At 44.2% G+C, this 18378-nt stretch overlaps 1 protein-coding gene across 1 annotated transcript in view; it reads left to right on the top strand.

The window, feature by feature from the left end:
- SCIN (scinderin) overlaps positions 1–17937 on the top strand; it is a 93897-nt gene extending 75960 nt beyond the window's left edge. Inside the window, exons 7-16 of the mRNA XM_065397694.1 lie at positions 1630–1718; positions 3271–3486; positions 5249–5370; positions 6344–6434; positions 11207–11377; positions 12268–12445; positions 12957–13078; positions 15160–15237; positions 16669–16729; positions 17804–17937. Of these exons, the coding sequence (XP_065253766.1) occupies positions 1630–1718; positions 3271–3486; positions 5249–5370; positions 6344–6434; positions 11207–11377; positions 12268–12445; positions 12957–13078; positions 15160–15237; positions 16669–16729; positions 17804–17937 (1262 nt within the window). The remainder of the gene's footprint in view (positions 1–1629; positions 1719–3270; positions 3487–5248; positions 5371–6343; positions 6435–11206; positions 11378–12267; positions 12446–12956; positions 13079–15159; positions 15238–16668; positions 16730–17803) is intronic.
- Positions 17938–18378: the final 441 nt, after the last annotated feature.

The following is an 18378-nucleotide window of genomic DNA, read 5'->3' as shown; positions in this document are numbered from 1 at the left end:
TGCACATTTCCCTGTAATAGAACAGTATTGGAAAATCAAGAATACCTGAACTGCTTGGAGCTGGGCAGATTTCAGAGCTCCCATTAGATCCAGTATAAAGCGTGTTCTGTTCTCTGAGCACAGTTCTTAATAAAGTTGCTTTGTAGCACTTGCATTAGAAATAATACATCGCCAGTCATCTGCTGCCAATCCAGGAAGTATTGAAAACATTTTGCCAGAATAAAATCTCACCTGCACATGTTCAGGCATCTTTTAAATAGAGAAGAGCTGGGAAGCACCCATGTGTCCCCTTAGGTGCATTGGTGCTGCTCCAGGCATCCTCTCTTTGTTGACTTATGTTATCAACACAATTGGTTATAACCCTTATTATCCAGTGAATCTATTATTGTCTCAGTCCTCACGCTTGTACTGGGGGCAGCAATGACTGTGTGTGAAGATGCAGGCCGTCCCTGGCGGCCTCGTTTGGCATTTCAGGTGTGCCTCTCCTAGACTTGCCAAAGTGGAGCAGCAATAGATTCCATTTTAACAGCCCAGGGGCAAGGGGAAGTCAATGCACATTAACCATGTCCCTTTTACTAAGACTTCAATCCAGGGACCATTAGAGCAAACAGTTCATCAGGTCAGGCATCTTTACAACACACAGTTCCTGGGTCCAGGAATCATTACCACAATCATTTCATCAGGATGCCAAACTTACAGTCCATACCCAAGTCTCTGAATCAGGTTAGGCTTGTCTCCAGATGCCTCAGGGAGCAACTGCCACCCACTGCAGCCTGCCTGGCTTCTACTCCTCTCTCTTTCTGTAGGCTCCAGTCTGGCCTTAAAGGGATAGCACCACTTTCCCGATGCTCTCTTTCACACCTTCTCTCTTGCAAAAGCTGCATTTAGAGGAGACAGCTTTAAAGCAGTGCTACACAGGCTGCTTCAGCAACTGTCTTGTTCAAAATCAAATGTACTGAGGCTCCAGCAGAACCGCTCAGTAGACTCAGATCTGGGCCTTAGAGTGCAGTTATTGATGGTGCTGTGGGGAACAGAACCAGGATCCAATGCAGTGCCAGACAGTGTTTCAGGAATGTCAAAAAAAACTTTGGAGCCCAACAAGGAGCAGTGTGTGAGGAACAGTGGTGGCATGTGACATCCCGAAGTCTGGCTAATAGTGAGTTTCATTTAACCAAGGTATGGAACAGAGGGGCTGATGGGCAATGGGCTTGGCAGGTTGTGGAAAGCAACCTTATTTACCACCTCCCCCTTCCAGCAATGCAGGTAGCCAGTGAGCTTTCGCAGGACGAGCCTTTCTAAACACAGCACACATCATGATCATTGATTATTTTGACCCAGGCTATCAATGCCAACAGACACATTTTAAAAAAGTGAACAACTTATTTTTATTCATTTTCAAAATCAGTAGGAATCCGATTTTTGGCAGTTTGCCGTGGTGTGAATTTCTTTGCCTACCTCTGTTAGCGGTAGTTTTGTCATTGTGCCGCCTTGAGGCAAACACAATGTCAGAATGAGCTATGCTAAAGGATACCTCCTTCAGTTGCAACTCCTCCCAGAGATTTCTTTTACATCGTCTGAGAACGTGTTCCCTTTCCCCTGCTGTAATCTTGTCCTGTGTGTTTTAATCAGGCAAAGATGCTAACCCACATGAGAGAAAGGCAGCCATGAAGACTGCCGAAGAATTCATACAACAAATGAACTACCCTGCCAATACCCAGGTGCAGTACGTTTGATAAATAATACAAGAGATTCTTTTCTTTTCTTTTTCATATTGGTCAATTGTTTAAAGTGCATGTGGTGCTATTAATCAGTTTAGCCAATCTTTTTGTTAAGGTTTTGGGGAGTTTTAATTGATCAAAATAAATCTCATAACATTGCTTATAAATAGTGATGTGTGAATCTCCAAATGTTTGATGCACACAAGTATCCAAAAGTTTGGAGAGTCAGTGAAAGGGATCACTAAGGTAGAAAGCTTCTTATCCATTCATTTGAAGTAAGATAGTTCGTACAAACCTTACTCATTCAATGCCTGGCTTCAGTTCCACACCTCATTTTTTAGATTACCAACAACAGTAAGACATTTATCTCATGTGTGGAATGCCCTATGATAGGATCCTTGCTCTTCACTCTCTCCCCCATCACAACTTCTTGTCTGAAGGATCAGACTCAAAGTGGAGTGAGGCATCTTCATCCCTCCTTTTAGGAAAACTCCTCTGTGAAGAAACAGATCATGCAGCATGCCTTAAAAGCAGTCAGATTCGGGTCAGCCTAATCTCTGCCAGGAGCTTGCGCCACTGCTGTCAGATCTCTCCCCGGAGAGCTCTGTCCCTGGACCTGGCAAGATGGACTCTAGGTTCTGTCGGCCACTGTGCCCAGTTGATTATTGTCGCTATCTTCCTGATTTGTGCAACAAGGCCCAGTCCATCTAGGACTTTGTAAACTAGGAATTGGGTTTGGAAGTGGATAGCCAGCCAATATTTAGTGCTAAGAGCTGGTGTGATATGTTCTCAATGCTCTGTCTTGATCAGCAGGTGTATTACTCCATGCAGTACTAGCTTTAATTTCTGGATAGACTGTTTGGCTACCTGCAGATAGAGAACATTACCAATAATCCTAAACTGGAGGTCAGAAAGGCATGGATGACAGTGGCCACATGTCATTTGAGAGGGTCTCAAAAGCGTCCACAAACAAATTAAAACAATTTGCAACCAGTGGACCATCAGCAGGGCTGGCTCCAGGCACCAGCTGAGCAAGCTGGTGCTTGGGGCGGCAGATTGTTCGAGGCGGCATTCTGCCCAATCCTAGGGCAGCACGGCCGCTTTTTTTGTTTGTTTGTTTGTTTTGTTGTTCTTGTTCCGCTCCGGCCGCCCTGTAGGGGGCGGCGGCGCGGAGAACCAGAGCGCCCTGCAGGGCACTCCTCTTCCTTCCCTCCCCGCCGACCAGAGCGGAGCCCTCGCGGCAGGCGGCAGGAGGCGGCGCAGCGGGAGGGGCCGTGTGGCAGCGCCCCTGCTGTAGCCCTGGCCGCCCCCTTCTCTCTCTCTCTCCCTCTCTCTTCCGCCTGTTCCCTCCCCCCCCCCCCCAGCCGGTCCCCCTGTACCCGCGCTTTGCCGTTCTGGCCGCCCCGTTTGTTTTTGTTTTTGCTTGGGGCGGCCAAAAAGCCAGAGCCGGCCCTGACCATCAGCTGCCCAAAATATTCTACTTCGCTCCACTAAAGGGACAGTAGTAGTAACATACCGGCTTTTCCCTCCCGCATTTCTTGTTTACCTGCAGATTCAAGTGCTTCCAGAAGGAGGGGAAACTCCAATCTTCAAACAGTTCTTCAGAGACTGGAAGGATAAATATCAAAGCGAAGGCTTTGGGAAAGTCTATGTCACTGAGAGAGTGGCTAGAATTGAGCAGATTGAATTTGATGCTACCAAGTTACATGAATCTCCACAAATGGCTGCCCAACACAATATGGTTGATGACGGTTCAGGGAAAGTGGAGGTAATTTTATCATTTTAAAATATATATATATTTCAGCTACCTACATTCTCTTGTTACTTTTACTGGATAGGTTGTTATTTTGCAGGTTTAAACTGTTGAGTAGTTTTGTTGCAAAAACTGCAGCTTCACATCTCAAGAGCCTTTTGGTGGAGAGGGAATGAATCCCCACGTCATCTATGTGCTGTAGTTCATTCTTCAGTAAAGTGCTTTGATGCCCATGAAAAATGCTATATCAGTCATTCTGTACAAAAGTAGAACTATCACCTCTCTTATATAATTAGGCTTGGTAGAATTTTATTTTTGTGGTTGTTTTTTTATATAATTTTAATGGATATCACTGTTTCTTTTTAATCATTGTAATTTTTTTTAATCTATTTAAATTTTTATAGTTGCACAGAATTATGGGTTTTGAGCACTTTTTTCAATTTTTGTCTATTTAAATTGTCACAATTGCTGGAAATTATTGTTGGGGTCAGACAGTTATTTAATGACGGTAGAAATTGAGATGGCTTTATAAACCATTTAAACACAAATTGTCAACATCACATATCAAAATGTACAACATTAATAGCTTTAAATTAAATGATAAGTTCTCAAGCAGCATGTTTCCTACTTTGCCTATCTGTAAATTTTAGGTATTATTGATGGAAATGTTTTTTTGACTGTGCGTATTTGGTGAAATTGATGGTTATCGACATTTACCGATTAAAAATTTTAATCCTTCCAAGCCTCTACTTTAAATATGACACTTATTCTAAAGTGACACTTCTCCCTTCTCTCTACTTGAAAGCCTACCTGTTAAAGTGTATGGGTGAAATCCCAAAAGTCAATGGGAATTTCACTCATTCACTCTATATCTGTAAGTCCTTCATACACCAGGTCTGTTCTCTGAAGGCAGTCTTCAACTCATGGCTAGAGAGCTCCCTCACAGAAGCAGAATCAGTGGGTTCCATTGCCCAACCCTGGGGACTGGACTCGGAGAGGGCAAGATGGCACGATGTGCACCTTGCGGGATTCCACACGTGACTGCAAATCCTCGAGTCCTTGCCCCCATGGTGAGGAAACATTGGGGCAACAGAGGGTTATATTAGCCATTGGGCTGACATAACAGAACAGCTCTACAGCTTGTGGGGAGTATTCCTCTTGTTCCTTATGGGATTACTCTGTGCACTGCCTGCTGTTTGAGGTGACCCATGGGTCCCTGGGCTTAGACCTGGTTGAATAGTGTTCTTAGCCTTCAGCAACTCAGGTCTCAAGTGTTAATCATATGACATAGAATTGAACTATACAGGATCAAGTGGAGGATAATGTGTGCAGCAGTGGGTACTTGTCTGGAGTGCAGCATACGTTTCCCTTGTGGTATTTTAGTTCTGATGCTACTTATCATTCTATTTCATTAATGTTGTACCATTAACCTATGATGTGAAGGAAAGGAATGGGAATGGATTAGTGTAAGTGACATTACATGATGTGATATCAAAATGTCAAGAGGAAAGCACAATATTTTCTAATTACTTCCCGCCACCATTCATTTAGTTGGCAGTGCTGGGCCGAGTGCACTGCAAGATGGTTCAGTCTCTGTCATTTAGGATCACCTGATCTTTTCTGATGGTAGTTAGGTTAACATAGTATTTGGAGACCGGAAACAAGTGTTGCTCAAGAAGGTAACATAGTAAGTTATTTGACCACTTCCCTGATATTCAGCTTCAAGTCGAATGCTGATGAATTCCAATATTTTCCAGTGATGTCTTTGGTTTCCTAGGTCTGGCGTGTTGAAAGTAATGGCAGAATCCCTGTGGAGTCTGAGACATACGGAGAATTTTTTGGTGGTGACTGCTACATTATACTTTATACTTATCCTAAAGGACAGATCATCTACACATGGTATGTTTGGTCTGCACTGATCTTCAGCCCATGGATATTGTATTATTTGCTGGCTTTATGTGAGTTGTCCCCCTGAAACCAGTGGGATGACTCACATGTCTCATGTCACAAGGGTCCTAGGGTTGGGGAAGGGGTCCCAGCCACATGTCCCTGCACAAATGCCTACCCTCCCTCCTAGGGGATCAGAGTTAACCCTGGAGTAAGAACCACATTTAACTTTTATCTAACCTAGGCAGAGCCAGGAGTAGATGCAGGTTAGGATCTCAAGCGCGGGGTTAGAGAGACTCCCTTGCCCTGGCACAGCATACAGCAGAACAGCACCCCACACCCATCCCACCATGCCTGGCTAGACAGACACAGACTCTCTGGCCTGAGCCAATGGAAATCTCCACCTCCCAGTCATTCCAATCTGTCCGTGCACTCTGATACTGGCACCTGCATTGAGAGCACAGACAAGTGGGTCTTGTAGCATGGTCTCAGCTGTCCTGTCGGCTCCAGGCAGTGTAAGAGTCCCCTTTTGGAAGCAGCTGGCTCCCCTGCAAGATGATCCTAGTGTAAACTCTGTACCCCTGCGCTCTGGGGGTGTCTCAATCTCTGCCCTAGCTCCTCGCTACTGCTTCTCCTCTGCCCTTTCTTTTGTTGTCTCCCCTAACCTTCCCAGGCTTGTTCCCCATCCCGCTACCTCCCCACCTGCTCATTGGCTCAAACCCTCCCAATGGTCTGCAGTTTAATTTTGTGTCCATGATCTGGCATGGTGCTGCCCCCAGCCTGACAGGTCTGCACAGAGTACTGGGGACTGGTGAGGGGAAAAGTGGGGAGAAAGGAAGGGAGGGGGGAAGTGGCTCTAGCCAGTCCCACACCTGAATAAAGGCTGTAGGAGCTGACTTACTTATTGTGTACTTTGCTTGAAATATATGTCCTGGATCATTTTGAAACTGGGCTTCAGCTTTGTTTCTTTCTTCTTCACTCTCAGGCAAGGAGCACATGCAACAAAAGACGAGCTGACTGCATCTGCATTCCTGACTGTTCAGCTTGATCGGTCACTAAATGGACAGGCTGTCCAGGTTTGTGTCTCTCTAAGGAATAAATGTGACCTAGTTTTCCTTTAAAAGGAGTGGCCAACCTTAGTAACACCCCAGGCCACACAGACAACTTGTCTGGTGTATGGAGGCTACATCTGTATTGCACGTAAGTGAACGTAAACAAACATGTCCTCACAGAGCCGTATTTTCTTCCCCTTGTAGCTTACTTTGGAGATGAAATGAAATTGCTTGTTAGTTGAGTTCACCAGAAATAAGCGGTTGATCCAGGCATCTTCCAGGCATCCTCCCTACTTCCTCAATAATTCCACATATTTTCCCTTTCTTGTTGTGACATGGCTTGACTTAGCCTGTAAGCTTTGGAAGCAGGGAACTTGTCATCTTCTACATTTGAAAAGCACCATATACATTTACAACACTAACTGGCTAATTTGTATTTTTCTTCTCGTTGTTACTACTCATAATAATCATCACCATCATTTTTTTCACCATGCAGAGGGAAGCTGTGGAGCACATTTTAGGACTCCATTAATATATTGGCTTTTCCCCCTCTGGAAACCTGTGATTAGATCACAAGTAAAGAGTTCAGACTGTCCACAGTCCTTAATGAAAGGGCTTGTTTCCTATGCCTTTTAGTTTTTCACACCTGCCTTGTCAATGGCACAAATCACTTTGCAACAGAATTTTCCAGCATAAAGTCAAAGAATTCCTCCTTCCTGCCCATCCCAGTCCATCCCTTTCAGCCATTTTAAACCTTTTCATCATGCACGTGCCATTCTACTGGAGGTTTCCTTGCCCACTTTGACCCTTGCTGTTTACTAAGGGCATATGAGTGTTTCCCCCGGCCACCTTCATGCCATTTTTGAAGTTGCTGAGAATGGCTAACCCTATGTAGCTGCTCGTTGTCAGACCTGATGACATGCTAGGGGCCAAATTGTGCCATTGAGGTACTGTCTTGCATTGGTGGGATAGAGACTTACCACCACTGGCAGAGCACCATGAAGCATTCTGCTTCAGGGTCTGATTTGTTCTTGTCACTTGCACAGGAGATAACTTGTGCCTTTCCTCCCTTGTGCACCTGCACAAAGGCCAGTCACAATCTGGCCCTACAGTAGTGCTCCCATCTGCAGAAATGCAGGATGAGATATCAGATACAACTCCTTACTTGAAGGAATGTGATATGCAGGAGAGGACAAAGGCTGCTAAGAGGTGTGGCTGGGGCAAGGCCAGTTCTGATGTGACCCACTGTTCCCCTGCTAAAAATACCTCTTGCTCCTCTGGCCTTCTCTCATTCTGTCCTGCCTTCCATCACCCACTGGTCCCACTCCCTACCTCAGAGGCAGCAGAGGTAGCTGGGGGGGTCGACTTCCTGCCACAGAGCCCAGAAACAGTTCTGTGCTGAAGAAGTGGCTAACGGGGAAGGCATAGCAGGTGGGAGTGTTAGACTTGCTGCCCACTGGGACAAGCCTTCACTTCCATCAGGGGTGACATGCAGCTCAGGAGGTGGGAGGGCTCTCCTTTGAAAGAGGGGATAGAGGAGGAGAAGAAGGAGGACTAGGGAGAGAAGGGGGGTTACTAGGCAGAGGATGAGAGCAGGAAAGTGTTTGACTCCCATCCCTTAAGTATAAGTGTGAAGATCCATCATTTTTCTCAAGTTTATAATTAATTTAGATTGCAGGGGATAGTTTTAAATGTTAAATCAATAGCAATTGATTATTGACATCCTACTAAGTGAGGGTTAAAATCTCTCGATGTAATTATATAGTTGAAATCTTCTTAAATACATGTTAAATAATCAATTATTCTATAACTTTCTTTCATTAAGCTAAAAGAGTTCCATCTACTTGCAATGACTGTAATATTTAAATGCTAATTGCTTTCAACATATATATGCTAAAGCTTAATATGTAAAACGATATTTAGCATAATTTGAAGCATTTTCCAGTGTAACCATATTTTTAGACACTAGATGGCACTACAATCCACATTACACTAAAGAGAGAGACTGAAACTTTAGTTACCGCCACGTATTTCCTAACAGTGTCTCTTTGCCATATTAGAGTCTTTGGGGCAGATTTTTAAAGTGTGGCCTCTCTTTTTGCACCTGCAGATAATTGCCATGATTTTGAATCCACAAGTGACAGGTTCAGTTGATTTCATTCCGTTGACTCACTCTCTGACTACACCTGCCTGTCCAGTAGTGAGACATCGAAATGGGATAGTGCCCACCATTGCTGCCACCTGCAACACTGTGGGAGCAAAAGGAAGGCCAGGCTGAGGCTGGCCTGAAAGGGAGCCCTTTATCTCTGGGGGGATCAAAATGTTTCTCCAGTTTGTTAAAATGATTGCTTTGGGTTGGACTAGGGAGCCGGCACTCAGGGCGAGGGCAGCATGCGGAGCCTCCCTGGCCGCCCGTGTGCCTAGGGACCACAAGGACCTGGCAGCCGCTTCTGGGAGACCCGTGGAGCCAGATCAGACAGGGAGCCTGCCTTAGCCCGGGGTCCCCACTGCGCTGCCGACTGGACTTTTAACGGCCCAGTCGGCAGTGCCAACCGAAGATCCCTTTTTGACTGGGCGTTCCAGTTGAAACCCAGACGCCTGGCCTGGCAACCTTAGGTGGGACTGCAGTCCTACAATCCAGCCAGAGTAAGGGGTGCACTGTCCCAATTGGAGGGTAGGAATACCGTCACAATCTGCTTCTTGCTTCCCCCGTGCTCCTAGCTCTTTTGTTGGCACAGATTACTCCCGCCTCTCCACCTGCTCCGATGCACTCACTGATATGCCCAGGCTCTTCCCATTCCCCATCCTTGCCTGTCCTCTCCCCACTCACCTGCACAGGAGAAGCAGCAGGAGCCTGACAGTGGCTCTGCTCCTCCCCTGCTCAAGCTCGTGTGCTGTGGGTAGCCCACACAGGGTAATAAGGCATTCATTTGCGCTGGCTTGAAGCCACACACCCTATCCAGCAGACAGTTCTCAGCCACTCAGTGCATCAGCATGCACCCGTCTCACACAAGCTCCTCACCAACACCTCACAGGCTCTGCTCCTTCCAGAGTCCGAGTGCCAGGCTCCTCAGCAGCTGCCATCTCTTCCTCATCTGCCTTTTCTCCAGCAGACAATGCTGAGCAGTTTGCTTCTTTGCTGCTGCTGGAGGCAGTGATCAGGGTTGTGCTGGGCTGGTATTGAGGCTCTCTCCCTCTCTCAGTTGAACACTCCCTTCTCTGGCCCTCTGTTCCTTTTCTTGGATGAGGGGAAGCCATTGTCATGGGGAAGGGAGGGAATCTGACATCTGGCCCAAAAGGCAGAGAACCCAGCTAGTAGGCAGATGTACCAGGGCTCAAAGCAGAAGTCTCAGGTCAAAAACCAGAGGTTAGGGAGCTCTGTTTCTATGTCTGTTTCAGTCTCTGAGGCTACATCTACACTACAGGGGGGGGTCGATTTAAGATACGCAAATTCAGCTACGCGAATAGCGTAGCTGAATTCGACGTATCGCAGCCGACTTACCCACTGTGAGGACGGCGGCAAAATCGACCTCCGCGGCTTCCCGTCGATGGCTCTTACTCCCACCTTCGCTGGTGGAGTAAGAGCGTCGATTCGGGGATCGATTGTCGCGTCCTGACGGGACGCGATAAATCGATCCCCGAGAGGTCGATTTCTACCCGCCGATTCAGGCAGGTAGTGTAGACCAGGCCTGAGGGAATGTGTCAGACTTGCTCATGGGCATATAAGCTCCCTCTGCTGGCTAAGCTGGTTGCTCTGCACATTCAGGACACCAAGTAGAAGTATGTGGTTCTGGCATCTGAAGTAATGAGTTTTCTTTCCCATGCCAGCTGTATCAAGTGGTCTTCTTTGCTGTTTTCTCTCCCCTCATCTCCCTCTTCTCTTCTGTAGTGCTCTTTTTTAAAGAAAGATTTTAGCCAATTCCCTGTTCTATCCCTTTTCTTCTCTCCTTTCTTCTCATCTATCCTCCATCATGCATTCCTCTGATACATATGTGGTACTTGATACATATGTGGTATACTTCAAATCATGCTTGAAGTATGCTGCTCTTGTATACTGCAAGAGGGAAGGAAAACAGAACAAAGTCTCTGGGCAGAATATAGCCTTTAGTTGTCATCTTTTTGTTTCCTCCAGAGTGAAGAAATAGAGAATTCTGCTGTACAATAATAAAGAAATATGTTATTTTTATATTAAGATGCCCTGAAAATTAGAGGCATTTGCCAGTTCAGTTTTAAATACCATCTTTTCCCATATACACTAGAAGTTTATATTGTCAGCCTAGTTATCCATCACGTGGTGGATTTATGCACCCTTTTTCATCCTCATGCAGACATACAGACCTAGAAATAATGGTTATGATGAAAAACCTGTTTTTCCTACTTCATTTAAATACAAATCCCCTAAACTTCAGAACCAGAGTCTTCCAGGAGAATTAAATGCCTACATAAAATCTCTGTAAAGAGGCAATGTTTTTTTCAAAAAGGAACAGTTTTCTTATTAAAGTAAATGGCAACCATCAGAGTTTTAATCCCTTAGAAACTAAATGTACAAGTCCCAATCTCAATGTTCTGTAAGAAATATTAGTCTGTGTGTATGAGTGTTAGTATGAGTGACAAAACAGCTTATGAATGCTGCAGCTACAGTGCCTCTGAAATTATGGGTGCTTAGCTTAGCTGAGGCAGCTTGCCATTAGTAATTCTTCCTGACCTACTTACCGTGTTAGATATCATCACCTTGGTCTTCAGCCATGCCAAAAGTAATGTAAAATCCTTTAATTTGTTTTCCTTTATTTGTACAGATCCGGGTCTCCCAAGGAAAAGAACCTGCACATTTGCTGAGTTTGTTCAAAAACAAACCACTCATTGTCTACAAGGATGGAACATCCAAGAAAGGAGGTCAGAAACCTGCTCCCCCCACGCGTCTCTTTCAAATTCGCAGGAACCTGGCGTCCATCACCAGGATTGTGGAGGTAAGAATCAGTTGTTCAGTAAAATATTCCCCATGTAACAAAGTACAGTTGGAATGAGCACCAGAGTGGCAAGCGTCAGTTAAAATCACTTCTCTTTGATGGTTATAGTATGAGTAGGAACGTAGGAGCTCGCATTCTGGATTGGATCAGGTGCCATTCCAGGTCTAGTCCAGTATGACATCTCTGACAGTGGCCAGTACTAGATTCTTCAGAGGAAGTTGCAAGAAACCCCATAGTGGATAATTAAAGACTAAGCTGAGCGTATGGAAAGTTTCTTGCTAACCAGAGCACAGACCTGAAGAAGAGCTTTGTGTAAACTGGAAAGCTCACCTCTCTCACCAACAGAAGTTGATCCAATAAAAGATATTACCAAATCCACCTTGTCTTCCTAACCCTAGGCAGCTAGTTAAAATTCTTCTCTCAGGCCAATTATCAATTTTAAGTGAAATACTAAGGGTACGTCTACGCTGGAGCTGGAGGTGTAATTTTCAGTTTGGGTAGCATATGCATGCTAGTTTTGATCAAACTAGTGCACTAAAAATAGCAGCGTAGCTGCAGCAGGTCAGGCTAGCTGCCCATGTACAAACTTAGGGTCTTGGATAGGCTCATACTGGGGTGGTTAGCCTTTGCCACCGTGGCTACACTGCTATTTTTAGTGCACTGGATAAAAACTAGTGTTCTTATGTCTGCCTGGGATGGAAGTTACAGCTGCAGCTCCAGTGTCGGCGTGCCCCAAGCTAGTGCAGTGTAAATCTAGAGAAACGCCACAGCAGACAGTGCAGTTACTCTGGATTTACACCAGTATTACAGGTGTACATCAGTGTGCAGAAAGGTGAATGTGTGGGTTATTTAAAAATCAGAAGAATGAAACAATCTCACTCTTGCTCTAGGTTGATGTTGACGCAACTTCATTGAACTCCAATGATGTTTTTGTTTTGAAACTGCCAACAAACTCTGGCTACACCTGGGTCGGAAAAGGAGCAAGCAGAGAAGAGGAAAAAGGAGCTCACTATGTAGCCAGCATTCTGAAATGTCAAACCACTAGGATTGAGGAAAGCCAGGAACCAGGTTAGTACTGGGCGATCTGGCTGCTCAGTGGGACTGAGGCTGCACAATACTAGACAGGATTGGGTCCCAAATGTGCATACAAATGGTTTTTTTGCAAATACACATTTTTGTGGCCAAACCAGTTACACTCCCCTTTCTTTGAAAATCTGGCTGTATTTTGCAATAAGGATATTTGTCCCGAATCTGAGCTGATTTACAAGTGGTGCTATCCTATAGAAGTCAATTGAGTTGCCGTGGGTGCAACTGAATTTAGCCCTTTCCACATACTGAGTGACTAAAACAAATAGAGAGAGAGAGAAAGAGCAAGGTGTGATTACGTGTAATCACATGAATATCTGCATTGGCTTTTATAAACAATGGGAAGAATAGAACTATTAAAGAAAAACTTACACATTATGGGCCAGGCAAAGGGAATACTGTATTGTTTGGGGATTTTTGAAACAATATCCATCAAGTTAAAGAAGAAAACATAAAACTCAATGCCAAGTAGATTATATCATGTATATTCCAGAGGAATTCTGGAGAGCCCTTGGAGGTAAGAAAAAATACCAGACTTCAGCACAGCTGCTAACTGAGTCTGAAGACCACCCTCCTCGTCTCTATGGCTGTTCCAATAAGACTGGCAGGTTTATTGTAAGTATATGATGGATCTTTCCCCTCTGATAATTTTGTACTCTGACATATTGGGCAGCAATAGACACTAAATGAAACACCACCTGAGGCCTCCATTGACACAGCATGGTACCTTTGTGAATTGCTAGTCTACTATCCCACTGCTTGCCAAGCAGCACAAGATAACAATGGTGTAAAGTGTCTGGACTAGTCCTGTAGGGATACAAACCGGTGACTGCTGGAGGGAAATAAAAGTTCAAGACTATTTCCTTCTCATTTTGTTATATGCAGATCAATGTGGTGGGAGAAAAAAAGTTTGATGGAAAAGATGAATGTGTCAAAACCAGACTTGCACATTAGTAGGTTTTTTAAGAATTCAAAATCATGGCCTACATTACTGTTCTCTGTAGAGGTGGTGATGGTGGTGGCAGGTGGAAAGCTAGAGGGGATGAGCAGTGCTCTGAAGACATAGGGAGACACAGGCATGAATGCCTTAGGAAGTTCTGGGGAGAGCCCTGCTTCTGAAGGAAGTAGCTTGTACTCCTACTAGTGTCTGCTGCCTGCAACTAGAAGGTGCACTGATAGGTAAGGCCCCAACCAAACCCTCCATGTTTTCATGGAGCCCTGGAGAATTGCCAGATATGCTAGCTGAGCCCACAGCCAGTTGTTCAAGAAAATGCTAGGTCTATATCATGCCTGGGCCCTTCAAGTGTTGCTAGTGGTGGTGGGGAAAGGGAGGGTTCCTTGAACCCTCATTAACCCATAGTGCCGGAGGCAGATGGAAGTTTCCCTGTAATTGTGCCTTTAAGGTGCTGAGTATTGAGGGAGGTGAGGAGGCACGCTTCCCCAGCAGGCATTTCCAGAGCCGGTTTGTGTGACTGAGGCACAGTGACTCAGGGAGCTCTGAGAGCACAGGCACTGCACCACGCTTGGCAAGGAGGCACTCTCTCTTGGGCGAACACTGCTGACTAGCATGGAGGGAGTGGAGCTTCTCCCTACTCATGCCCCTTGCGGAAAGGTCCCATCCAATTTAAAAGAGATGAAACCGATAAAGTTCTTAGAAAAGTACTAAGATCTTATAAAATGTAATGTAGAGGTATGTCTTTCCTGCGGCCTTTTCAAACCCTCCCATGGAAATCCACAGGGGAATAGAATTTGGTATAAAGGTCTACAAGATGTTTTTTTTTTAAAAAAAACTATATCCAAAGTTATCACTTTCTATTAAATTCCATAAGACCTGGCCTCACTTTAGTGCTCACCTTCCCATGTCTGCACTCAGGACAGCACAAGGAGCCAATCATTCCCAGCTCCTGCACATGCTCACAAAAGAGAGGAGGGAGAGAAGGTTCTTTGCACCTTCTGCCCCCTCCTCACCTCAGCATTGCCCCAGGGCCAAGCACAGACAAGCCTTTCAATCACATCAAACAAAGGCAGCCTGACCACTAGCTGAACTGTTACCTATCCTGCTTGATACAAACCAAAATGGAACTGCTTTCCTACTTGCCTTTAACACATCTGAAGAAGTTAGCCTCTGATTCTCTTGAGGCCCAACCCTGAATTCCTTAGTCAAGCAAAAGGTCCCATTTTTTTAAGTCAGTGGGAGTTTTGCCATTTCAGGACTGAGCCCATGGACTGCACATCAAAACTATTGCCTTCCTTCACTTAATCGGTGTTGTGGTACCTGGTAAATGTTAATGCCCATGAACATACAAGCTGAAAGTTTGGCTCTGTCTAGGCATTTAGTGTAGGTAGGCACTAAGCGGATTTCCCTACCCCTGTCCACCAGTGCATCTCAGTCCCGATTTACAACACTCACTGCTACCATTTCAAATCTGTGCCTCTCCTGAGTATAGACTCCCAATTGTGCCAAACTGAAAGATGGGTTTATGATGTGGCCAGATGTCTGGTTTGCTCCCATCAATCTACTGCATTTCACTCATAGATCAACATCAGTTTTGAACCTGCTTCTGCAGAAGGAAAAAAAAAAAAGCAAATGCATGACTGTTTTTAGATTCATCCATTTTAAAAGTCTCATCTTTGTCCAAACTCAAGCATGACAATCTTGAATGGGCCTACAATACCAATTTTATTATCCATTTTAGATTGAGGAGGTCCCGGGAGAATTCACTCAGGATGATTTAGCTGAAGATGATGTCATGTTGTTAGATACTTGGGAGCAGGTAAGCTATGTACTTAATGCTTTATGTGACTAAAAGGATTTACTCCTAACAACAATTTACGGATGGACAACCAGCGAGAAGACAGCAAGAGAATTATCATAAAAGCAGAGGAGTGACGATAATTACATACAAAAAGTGCGTTTGGAGGCTAGAAGGGATTTTGCTTTCTTGAAATTATAACTGAGGAAGAAAATAGAGCTATGTTTTCTCTTGAGCTATTTGACATGCACGTATGAATATCCACTATGTTTTCAAACCATCATGCAAGATTATGGTTGCATTTCCCATTAATGCTAATGGAAGCTGCTTGACTATAAGCCACCACAGTGCAATGCAAATCAGCCCAACAATGTTTTGGAGAATTCTGTTTGTCTTCAAAATTCTTGTACAAAAACCTTTCCAAACCTACAGGAGCCTCCAGAAGAACATAGCCGTATGTGGCAGAAAAGGCACATGAGTAGAGAATGGGCCAAATCGTAGGCTCCTGGTGAGCACCTCTGCAAACTGGCCTTCTTCAGGGGAACTTCACAGGGACTGGAGAAAACAGAAGCTCGCTCCTTTCCGCCAGCTTGTGGGAGACCAGCACAGTTGCTCAGCAGCTATTATTGCAACCGAAGGGCGGCATCCACCCAAAACAAATGGGGTTGGCTTTTAGATCCATTATGCCCGTACACCCTAACCCTCATCCACACTGCTATACAAAGAGTTATTATGGAGCACTTTTTCACGGTATATAGGGAGTGAGGAATCGCCTGCATTGCAGAACCAAGGCTGGATTTGGCTCAACAAACATAAAAACTAAAGATGTTTCTCATATTTTTTTAATTACACACTGAAAAAGTCTGATTACTAGTAACACATGCAGAACACATTGCCCTGGTTTGTGATCTATACAAGCTGGGGGGCGGAGGGGATTTCAGCATGGGTTATAAATGAGCCTGATTCTCCTATTCCTTCCATAGGTGCAAAGTAAGTGTACAGTGCTACCCAGAATCCTTTTTGATTCTGTTTTTCACCCACTCTGCATGACTACACCAGGTGCAAGGCAGAGAAGAATCAGGCCCAACATTTTTAGCTTAACCTGAAAAAAATTGCAGTGCCAAACACTAGGACAAATCTATGAAGAGAGAGGGTCTAACAAATATCCCTGGAATTATAGGATTTAGCACTGAACTTGCAAATGTCCAGGATGTGGAGGGATTTTGAAGCATAGAACTGTGTCTGTAGAAAACTTGTGTCTTTAAATATGATGGGCAAGATTCTGATCTCATTTACACTAGTGTAACTCTGGAGTCACTGCATTGATGGCTGCTTTTTCTCCTAATGGAGTCAATGGAATTACTTTAGATTTCAATGGTGCAAATAAGATCAGAATCTGAGCCAATCCCCATAACAATATGACAACTAAACTTTTAAATCTTCTATTTACAGGTCTTTATCTGGATTGGTAAAGATGCTAATGAAACTGAGCGAAATGAATCTGTGAAATCTGGTAAGAAATGTGTTTGACAAAATCTGATTGAAATGGATTCAGCAGCGATTAAAGAAATGAATGAAAGAGGAGATGTGAAATGGTCAACACTCTAATTATACTAAGCATGGTGTTTAAAAGAGCTAGTGAGCTTGAGTAGCAATTACCTCCGAAGATTCCATGATTAGGTTATTCCCTCTTTATATGCCATTTTAAACAATGCAACAATCACCAAAAACTCAACTCTTTTCTTCTTAAATGTAACTTTCTATAAAGAATGAAATTCATCAACATGGTGTTACTAGGCAGCAAAATATCGTTAAAAAGTATAAAGGACCCGTGTCTGTAGAACCTGCCCTGGGAGTTTTGTATGTGGAGTGTCTGTAGAATTTGACCCTAAACCATTTATAGCCAGAGAAATAAATAAAGCTTCCAAGTCTGCTCATTGTTGCCCTTCTCTAATTCTGTCATAATGGGCTGAATTCTGCTCCCCGAATTTACATGGGTGCAAATCTGTTGTGTGCCTAAACTACTTGAACAGTCTGAAATCCAATTTTTTTAAATGTGCCTCTATTGTAAAACATGTGCCAGCAGTGATGTGAATTAACCCACCCTAGCTATCATACTAAGATTTATATTGAAAATGCTGGCACACCCTCACCTCCCTGCAGACATAGTTACCTAGCTTGTTTTCAGACATTTACTAGCATCACTTACTGATACCAAGGCAAACCATTGGATTCAGCCATAAGGCTCTTCCTTGAAAAACCATGAGTGAAGCATCTACATTCCGGCAGCAGTACCTGAGGCCTTCACCCATTCCAGAGCTAAAGAGCTATTACATGGTAGGACCCAAATGACATGGGCAAAGACCACTGTGCCTGTATCTTGTTGTTGTTTTTTTAAACTGACATCTGAGCTGACAATTCTGAAAATTTGACTGGCAGCTGAGAGAAAGCAATAATTATTTGATCATTTGATGTAATTAAGCTGAATCAGTGTAATAACCGCCTGGTTTATTTTGCTGAGGATTTTAATTATTTTTCTCCTGGTGAATGGACTAATATTTTCCATGTTTTACTGTTATCTCTTTAGCCAAACGCTATATTGAGACAGATCCTTCTGGAAGAGACAAGGGGACTCCACTTGTTATTGTGAAGCAAAGATACGAACCCCCTACATTCACAGGCTGGTTCCTGGGCTGGGATTACAACAAATGGAAAAACTGATCTATCGGTGAAGGCCTCTGCTACAAACAGAATGCAATCAGAGCACAACTATTCTCTAGCATTCTTAAGCATTAGCTTGTAAAACAATATTGATGCAGCTGTTGTCATCCATTCCCCAGCGTTCGTATATTCCTCTGAGTAAACTAGCATGTCTTAGCTTTGGAAAGGTTAAATGAGATGATAAAGTAATAACATAACTTCTTGGTGGCGGGTTGGGTTTTTTACACAGTATCTATGTGGAGTGATACCATTGGTTTGGTTCTAAAATGCCTTTTTCTAAACAAAAACTGTAGATCAGTTACACATTAATATACAATTTACAAGCTAACATTCATCAGTGGGACAAATTCTGCTTTTTACACCAGCATAAGTGAGAGCAGAATTTGGCCCAACCAGGACCCATTGAAGTTGAGGGGAAAGAATCCCAGCAGCAGGATTGGG

The sequence above is a fragment of the Emys orbicularis genome, chromosome 2, assembly GCF_028017835.1.
Source record: "Emys orbicularis isolate rEmyOrb1 chromosome 2, rEmyOrb1.hap1, whole genome shotgun sequence".
NCBI lineage: Eukaryota > Metazoa > Chordata > Testudines > Emydidae > Emys > Emys orbicularis.
The sequence above is the reverse complement of the archived record's forward strand: the minus strand, read 5'-3'. Positions and strand labels throughout refer to the sequence as shown.